This window comes from Achroia grisella, unplaced genomic scaffold (assembly GCF_030625045.1).
Source record: "Achroia grisella isolate CSIRO2021 unplaced genomic scaffold, CSIRO_AGI_Agris_v1 utg2904, whole genome shotgun sequence".
Taxonomy (NCBI): Eukaryota; Metazoa; Arthropoda; class Insecta; order Lepidoptera; family Pyralidae; genus Achroia; species Achroia grisella.
The window spans coordinates 182,113-192,142 of NW_026712779.1; the positions used below are offsets into that span (position 1 = coordinate 182,113).

A 10,030-nucleotide genomic window follows, 5' to 3' on the forward strand; every position below is an offset into this window, starting at 1 on the left:
GCAATAATAATAATAATTATAATAATAAATAATATTTATTTATTTTATTTTTACACTTTTTTGCACCAGTTACAGAAAATATTAATTACTATAAAAATATGTATAACAATGACGAGTACAAAAGGCGGCCTTATCGCTAAGCAATCTCTTACAGGCAACCTTTAGGTAGACAGTGAAAATATAAGAAAAAGAGTAGGTGGTACAAATGACAACACAACTAAGATGGGTATAAATAATACATGCAAATATACATAAATATATATAGACATACATATGTACATACCTACATAAACATACATAAACTTAATAATACACATATCCACGAAAAGTTTGAAGGAAAGAAAGGGACTATAAGAAAAGGGAAAAGTAGAACTAAAGGGAAAGGAAATGAGTTTTTACTGATGCTTTAAAGCTAGCAAGAGATTGAGCGCGCCGAATAGGAGCGGGAAGCGAGTTCCACAACCTAACAGCCTGGACAGAAAATGATTTTGAATAGAAGGAAGTGGAGTGATTGGGAAATCTAAGACGGAGATTGTTTATGCTGCGCAAGGAATGACAACTACTCTCACTGAGAAATAGGAAGCAATTTTTAAGGTAATCAGGAGTGGCGGGGTTAAAAAGAATGTTATAAAGGAGAGATAGGATATGTAGATTGCGACGAAAACGGATTGGGAGCCACTTGAGTTGAATACGAAACTGTGAAATGTGATCATATTTCCGAAGACCAAATATGAAGCGAATACATAAATTTTGAAGACGCTCAAGTTTGTTTAATTGCTCCTCAGTGAGATCCAAGTAACAGGAGTCAGCGTAATCAAGGATAGGAAGGAGCAAGGAGTGAGCAAGTGCAATTTTGGTGTCAAGGGAAGGAAATTACGCAATCTGTTCAAGGCACCTGTTGCTGCAAACATTTTCCTACTAACCTCGGAAATTTGATGAGACCAAGACAAAGTATTATCAAAGATAATTCCAAGATTTTTAACGGATTTACTGTATTCTATTAGAACCCCATCGAGAACCACAGGCGGTAGGTCATTCCAAGTGATTTTAGAAATATACCTCGGGCTACCAATAAGAATAACTTGTGTCTTCTTGGGGTTCACTACGAGACCGTAAGATTTGCTCCAAACAGATATGCGAGCAAGATCTTCGTTAATATTAGTAATGGCTTGACTAATATCACCCAGGGTTGCTTGAGAGTAAATTTGGAGATCATCTGCATAAAGGTGGTAGGAAGATTGAAGTTTGGAAGTGATTGAGCTAATAAATACGGCGAATAAAAGAGGAGATAAGACACCACCCTGAGGGACGCCAGCAGACGTGTCACACCATGCAGACAGAACGTCATCGATGCGAATACGCTGCCGACGCCCCAACAGGTAACTACGAAACCAGTCAATTGCCATTGGAGATATGTTGAGAGAGGATAATAGACCTAATAGAACATCGAAATCTACAGTATTAAAAGCATTACTGAAGTCAAGTAAAGTGAGAGCAGTAAGTTTAGAGTTCTCCATACCGAAACGAATGTCGTCAGTGATTTTCACGAGAGCGGTAGTCGTACTATGACCAGATCGGAAACCGGATTGTAAAGAATTCAGAATATTATTTTTAGATAGAAACGAATTAAGCTTTTGTTGAACTAATCGTTCTAGAGCTTTGGATAGGAAAGGGAGTATAGAAATAGGACGGTAGTCTGCGAATGAGCTAGGAATTTTCTTTTTAGGAAGAGGAACAATAAACGCATCTTTCCAAACTGAAGGAAACATACCTGACGAAAGAGACGTATTAAAGATTAAGGTAATGGTGGGTAAAAGGATATCAAGGATAGGCAAGAGCATATTACGACTAACGCTATCGGTACCTACGGCATTCGAAGAAATTGAGAGCAAGCTCTTCTCAACATCACAATCGGTCAATTGATCGAAGATAAAAGGAGTATAATTAGAGTTGGAAATTTTAGAAAGGTTACGTAAAGTAGTAGATTTTTCAAATATATCTATAGTAGGAGAGCAACAAAAATGTTGATTGAGACATTCAATATTAATATTATGCACTGAATTATCATTACATTGTTTTCCAACCCCCAGTGATTTAAGAAATTTCCAGACTTTGGCTGGATCACCATTTTCGACAGATTTTTGAATGTGGTGTCGTTGAGCCTCTCTACACACCCTATTGCAGAGATTCCTGGCCCTAATATAAGCATCCCGATATTTGTCAGGATCCGACTTAAACTTAGACTTAGCGTTGTTTTTTTTAGTTATGAAGGTCTTGATCTCATCCGTAAGCCAGGGAGCAGGCAAATGCTTAACCCTGACAGGGCGAATAGGAGCATGTCTGTCGTAAAGGTTTAAAACCAGTTTATTGAAATGTTCAACTTGATCATTGATATTAGATAGAGTACCTATACCAGACCAGTCACATTCCGACGCGTCCCTACGCAAGCAATCTATGTCAATGGCACCAAAATTGCGCTGCATAAGGATCTTACGTTTAAATTTAGGAGGGCGAATTTTATAGGAAAGGAAAATGAGATTGTGGAAAGAGAAAGCATCTGCAGGGAGTTGACCAAATTTAGCAACGTGATCAGGTGATGAGACTAGGATTAAGTCAAGCAAGGAAGGAATGCAGCTAGGAAAGAAGTGGGTGGCTTGGAGGGGTAGGATATTTAGGTTACAAGCATTGACTAGACATTTAAGGCGATTCGCACGGGAGTCATTTTTTAAAAGGCAAGTGTTGAAATCACCCATAATGATAGTATGCTTATAGGTAGGTATAAGGTCTTCGAGGAGTTTTTCAAAAGAGGGGAAATAATCAACGGTAGGCGGGCTATAAAAAACACCTAGAAGGATTTTAGAATGAGAAAGCGTTAGTTCGATAAAAAGATGTTCAGATTCATTACAAGGATTTGTGCTGAGAGAGGAATTAATTAAAATAAAGGGAATATCGGAACGAAGGTATATGGCCACACCACCACCACCCCTACCGGTGCGATCACAACGTATTAAGTGAAAACCAGGTAATGTGTAGGAGACAGAAGGAAGACATGGCTTCAGCCATGACTCGGAAACGAAGATAGCATGGAGATTATTTATATTAAATGTAGCAAGCATTTCGGTAAAGTGTGCAGGAATACTTTGTGCATTTATGTGAACTGCATTAAAGTTCCTGGGGAGGTCAGTAAAAGTAGTATTTAAGAATTCATCTAACGGAATAGGTGTGCTGTGAAAACTACCTTCACTAGATGAATACGATACGGAATAAAAGGAATTATCAGAGTCACTATCCATAAATATGTGTAAAGAAAAAAAAAAAAAAAAATATATATATATATATATATAAAATAATATAGAATATAAATAGTTATATTCTACTAAATATGTATATAATAAGAAAAGCAAATAATTTATCAACGCATCTACCCGCCAGTAGTAGGAGTAAGAGATTAATGAAATACAAAAAGAAATCAATGATAATATGAAAATAAACACAACAATTTATAATAGGTGGCAACATTATTATTATTGATATAAAAGAAAAAAAAAAAAAAAATCCAATTGCTATAGTAATTTTAAGAACTTTTGGCATATTTAAGCCTGATTTGGCCCAACTTACCATAGATAATTGGTATAATGACAGCTCCGTCAAATGTCAGATCTATCAAACTGGCATATTGCAACTGTCATACAATTTAAGTAGATTGATATATATAAAGTGTAATATTAAAACGGGTAAACTCGAAAATATTTCTAAATTTAAACGTAAGACTATAATAAAAAAAAAAATAATAATAAAACATATTTACCTACTGAATCTACCCACCGAAAAGTTACGAGTGTAGCAGAATAACGCGAATAATATTGCCACCGATAATAATAGAACACTGAACAGCGTACAAAAACAAATCACTTCTTCACAAAACGTTTGGAACGTGTTAAGCCTGCCGTTTCCGATGTCTTCAGGGCTGACGCTGGCGGGTTAGCTGCTGGAATCGTCACATTTTTAGTAGCAATCGGCGACAAATTAATAAGTCTGTTAACCTCACCAACTGAACAGACTCGATGTTTCTGACCATTTGCCCCAATGATCATCACGGCCCCGTTGTGTGACCAGCACTTAGACACGCCGAAGTGTTTACGAGCATTCATGAAAGCCTCATGTCTTACTTTAGTGAGAAACTCTGATATTGTGATGCCGCTACTTTTGAGCCCAGTTTTCGCCATCCAGACTTTATTTCTATCCTCTATGCTATGAAATTTGACCAGAATGGGGCGAGGTTTTCCACTGGTTATTCGCCCCATGCGATGAGTACGGCTTATTCTGTTTGTTGGGATGGATATTTTAAGTTTCTCAGCAAGGATCTTGGTTACTTCAACTGTTAAATTACTGTCACTGTTTTCACAAATCCCATGTAACAACAGTATCTTGCGACGACTGTTCATTTCAAGGCGATCCTGCTGTTGTGCAATAACCCGCACCTGTTGCTGAAGGTTTCGAAGTGTCTCACCGATTAAGGATTTGAAGCGTGAGAAATCAGAAGCAAGCGAGGCCAAGCTAACCGGTGAGGCACCGGCTTTATCAAGACCATCCTGGAAAGCTGCCATCCTTGTGTTGAAGTTTTCCATCATCTGTTCCATTGACTGCTGCAAAGACTCCATTGAAGTTGTTAAAAGTGACTAGTGTAAAGGAGATAATACTACTGCAGGTAGATCACTAATACTATTATACTTTGTGCATAAAAAAAATGAGTAAATAAGTAGTAATTTAGAAATAAATAATTAAATAATTAAGATCAAAAATTTTGTGTCTTTACTGTTTCACACCTACCCACTGCTTTTAATATTATAATAATAATAATTTACTTGCTCAATCATATGAATTTATATTTTTCTTACTGTATTAAGTATTTGTTCCATTACATTATCTTCTATTCTTACCTTTCTCCTTTCCAAGTACTATCTACATTCTAAGTTTCTTCACAAGTCGACAGGAAATAGCAAATTAGCAGTCCAGGTCTTATTTAATAATTGTTGTTTTCATAAATATCATAATTTTATATGTATATGTATATAGTTAAAAATTAAATAATGTTAATTTTATTTTAATGAGTAATGGCGGCTGCCTGAAAATAGCACTGTGTAGGTGCACCTCATTGAGGTTGTACTTATATCAGCAATAGCTGAGGCAGCTCCTATTGCCAACATTGTATGTTATTGTTTTATTTCTTATTTTGTGTATTATTTGTCAATTGTTACGCTATGTTGGCAATTAATTAATTATCTATCTATCTAAATTACTAAATTAATCTAATAAATAGTTACTAAATAATATAAACTGTTCTGGGAAGAGATCAAGTTGCATAGAAGAGATCATTTTAAAGTATAAGGCCATATAATTTTTCTGTAATATAGTGTTTTGTATTGTTTGTATCTATTAATATAGACATTCTTTTTGTACTTGAAAGAAAAAGCCACAGGGTTCTAATTTACATGTCTTTTACAAGATTCTGGCCTCTGGCTATAGCTTCATTAATACTTCCTTTAAATATTTCTTTATTTAATTATATTTTAAACAACTTTAAAATATTCCATTTTATTATACTACTATGGTGGCAAACAAGCATACGGCCCATCTGATGGCAAATGGTTACCATAGCCCATGGACGCCTGAAACACCAGTGGTGTCACGTGCGCATTGCCAACACTTAAGAAACCTTAATATAGAGTGACCACCAGCAAATGCTATTGCAAAATCAAAGTCTAATCAGTGTTCGTAACCTGAAAACCCCATGAAGTAGTCTCGTGAGAAAACCTCGGCAGGAAGTTCATTCCACCACCTAAGTGTATTTCAAAATTTCTATTGATTTCAGTGTAACGACAAAGATGCTGTGTTTGAAACAATTATATTACTAATTCCGCATATTAATATGATATTCAAGTATTTCACTTTACTCTTGCAAACATCTAAGTTGCTTAAACTAAACGAAGTTATTAACGGTAATCCATTTCTATATAATGTTTCTTATTAAGATTAGTTCTAAAATATTTACGATGGTGTAAGGTTTGCATTTATAATATCACGTAATTTCTACTTATAACGAAAATATTAATGGAGTGTATCCAAGACGTAGTGAAAAGGGAATGTATTTGAAAAAATTTAGAATAGAATAGAATAGAATAGAAAATCATTTATTCAAATAAACTTAATTTAAGCACTTTTGAATAGTCATAACAATTTGTTTTTTATCTACCACTCGTTCGGAAAGCTGTCTCATCACAAGAAGAACGAGCAAGAAACTTGTGTGTTGCTCTTTTAAATAATCCTTGTAAGTTTACATTTACAAGTCGAAACGTGTGAATACAAACTACCAACAAGCACTAATTTTTTGGGTCAAATATAATCATGCAATAAGATTAAATCAGTCGTAGTGATAAGAGCAGACCAGTGTACAAGCAGCACTCGTTCACGAGTATGACGGATGAGCCAGCCATCACTGCGCTCGACCATATTTTAGGGAGCCCATTGACCCGGCCCACCACGCCGCCACATGTCTGGACATTTTAGTGAGCATGACTACTCATTCCACACGACCACGTCACGTTTAGACTGAATCGGTTTGATGTTGGTATGTGCCACGTTATACTATTTGATCCTGTATCATTGTATAGTAGAAGATAAGAATAGAAATAAGATACGATGGGACTGTCATTATCATATTATGATAAAAGTCCCTAAAATTGTTATTTTTTTATTCTGACATTTATAATAATAAAAAAAAATATATTCTAATACAAATTACACAGCACCCGATCTAAATTAAGAATTGTATTTTAGGACCATATTTCTGCGCGAAAAATGAAAAGGATCAAAAGTTTTTAATGGAAAATAAGAAGGAAATGTACAGACTGACCATGTTCATGTACGTTGTTTTGGCTTTGGGTAGTTGTGTTTGGATACTTTCTTATGTGATGAAGCGCATAGAATATGAAGATAAGACGTTAGTCTTGTATCTGCCAATCGATACTAAAACTTGGCCAAGGTAAATATTTCAATTCAATCATATACTTTATGATACACAACTATATATTTTTTTTATATTTATTTCTCTCGAGGTAGGAGGTACGTTAAGTGGGTATGACTTAATTATTTATATTATTATTTAACTTAATTATTTATTTATTTAATTTATATAACTTCAATGCACAAAATACCAAGGTAAAGTACATTTTCTACCAGTCAACCACAGGCTGTGCAGAGAAAAACTATAGGCGGTATATAATATATATCAATCTATAAATAAATATAAAATAAAATATCATCAAATATACCATATACATATCATATATCATAACATAGTCTGACAATGAAAAAGTGAAAATATTTATGTATGTAAGAAGCACTAATTATGACGACGACTTAGGCTTTGAAGCCGGCTACCGCAAGAGAAACCCCAAGTAGCGCCCGTGACTTGTAACACGGGTGTAGGTTTAAAAGGCCTGCTTAGAATGCATTAACACTCACCTTCACTACTTGCAGCTTCCCCCCAGGCCCAACTAAGTCCGGGATAAACCCGTGTCTAATACAATCCACTTTATTATCGGAAATACAACCGGCACGTTCTGTGCTCGTCGACTGAATGCCGTGACTTATTCAACAAAAGAGAATTATTCAACTACCGACTTTCGTATTTATAGACCGAAGTCAGTGCAGTAGGGAGAGAAGCGGGGTAACTGTTATCTTATGACTAACAACTTAGTTCGGTCTACTTCATTAGTTGTTACACAAACTACCTTTTTTTAATATCTTTTTAAAATATCAGAATTTTCTATAATAATGATGTAAACTCTAACATGTATTATTATTATTCATATAATATATATATATATATATATATATATATATATTTACATTTTACATTTCTCATTAATATTAGTGCACCGCCAAAAATCTTTCTCTGCACCACTCATGGTTGCCTGGTAGATAACGCCGCAAGGTGTTAAGTCCGCCATATGTACATATTGTTTTGTGCATTGAAGTTAAAATAAATCAATATAAAAAATATAATATAATAGCTCAAATATATTATTAAAAGGAGTGCCTTTATGCAAGGTATTTTATTCATATTATATTTTTAATTCCGCTACCCTAACTTACTGGTCGTTACCTCTTTTGCCCTTGCAGTAATATAATAACATAGGTAACAATTGGTGTCAACAGAAATAAGAAAAATGGCCGCAAAGAATATAAAAATGTAACACTACTAGGTATAAGCAATGGAACTATCATAACCATAGCCGTATTTGCGGAAAATCGTACTAGAAATATATATTTACGTGATTTATTATTGAAATTATTCTTTCTTTGTCATGGAAAGAAATATTGAAACATAGCAAGACTTTTCGAAAGATTTTTATTTTTTTGGACAAATCACACAGCGCCATCTAGACCTGAGTTAAGCTAGCTAAAACTTGTGTTATGGGTACCAGACAACTGATACAAATATATTATATATAGTAGATTTTTTTTTCGTAAATACATACATATTATACATAACAAATACCTAAACAATCATACTCATGATACAAGTGTTTGTGCCGCGCGAAGAATCGAACCCGCGACTATCGGAATTAAGGCGGTATGCTGAATCGTTAGACCGATACATTACTGCAAATCGGTCAGTTTTATGTAGGTATATGTATATTTAATAACAATACTGGCTTCAATTTTGGTTTTACAGATTTCTCTTTGCAATGATCCTAGAAACGAACATCTCTATATATGTGACATATGGACATGTCAGCTTTGATTGTGTTGTAGCAGTTTACTACGCACAAGCAATGGTACAGTTGAAAATTTTAAAATACAATATAGAACATATGTTCGATGGCGTTTATAAGAAAAATGGGAGCTTACAGTACCAAGTTGCGTTTAGAGATATCAAAAATACTGCACTGAAAGAACGTTTCGTATATTACGTTGATAAATATGATCGAATTGTTTGGTAAGACTTCTGTTTATACAAATATTAGCTGTTCCCGCGGTTTTACCTGCATTAAATTTCAATATATGAATTTGAATAAAACATGTAGCCTGATGCATAAGCTATATTACTGTAAAGTTTTATCGAAATCCGTTCAATAGTTTTTGCGTGAAAGAGTAACAAACATCCATCCAGATTTACAAACTTTCGCGTTTATAATATTACTAGCTATTCGCCCCGGATTCGCACGGGTGTAAATATATTATACATATTTAAAACCTTCCTCTTAAATCACTATCTATTAAAAGACCGCTTCAAAATCCGTTGCGTAGTTTTAAAGATTTAAGCATACATAGGGACAGACAGACAGCGACAGCGACTTTATTTTATACTGTGTAATGATGATGATGATTAGCTGTGCCCGCTGTTTCACTCGCGTTAAATTTCAACATTTAAATATTATCTGTTATTCCGATGCGTAAGCTATATTACTGTAAAATTTCATCGAAATCGAAAGAGTAATAAACATCCATACTCACAAACTTTCGCGTTTATAATATTAATAATTAAGATTAAGATTGATATGCACAATGTACATGAAATCTATTCATGATAATGAAATAGCATCATAAACCGAGCATCTCTTGGCGCCATTTATTATTATATAATTAAATTGCATATTGAAAGGTAATTGCAAAAATAATTATTTCACCTCTTTGAGGCATATTTTTCTGAGCTTTCTTTAGTCTATATGTTGTCAAATATTTCATGTTAACCCTTTAGTCTTTTTTATGTGAAATCTTAACACACAAATCATCATCATCATCATCATCTCAGCCCGGAAGACATCCACTACTGAACAAAGGCCTCCCCCAAAGATCTCCACCATGATTGAAAAGGTCGTTGTTTGTGATAGCCTGGTCTTACCCAGGTATTCTTCGCACCCCCTGCCCCGCCGTTTCTATGACCGCTACCGTGGTCAAGACTAGCGGGGCTGCCGGGGACTGGGGGTCGGGGCCTTGGGTATAAATCCAAGGGGGGATATTG

The 10,030-nt window shown here is 34.8% G+C and overlaps 1 protein-coding gene across 1 annotated transcript; it reads right to left on the reverse strand.

Annotated features, from left to right (window-relative positions):
- Positions 1 to 3,908: 3,908 nt before the first annotated feature.
- On the reverse strand, positions 3,909 to 4,708 carry LOC131843228 (uncharacterized). The gene has a single exon (XM_059191835.1). It carries the CDS (start codon positions 4,659 to 4,661, stop codon positions 3,909 to 3,911), a length of 753 nt encoding a protein of 250 aa, XP_059047818.1. The 5' UTR covers positions 4,662 to 4,708.
- Positions 4,709 to 10,030: the final 5,322 nt, after the last annotated feature.

What these genes read in the sequence shown, in the direction of transcription:
- LOC131843228 (XM_059191835.1), bottom strand. Translation starts at nt 4,661, where the DNA reads ATGGAGTCTTTGCAGCAGTCAATGGAACAGATGATGGAAAACTTCAAC.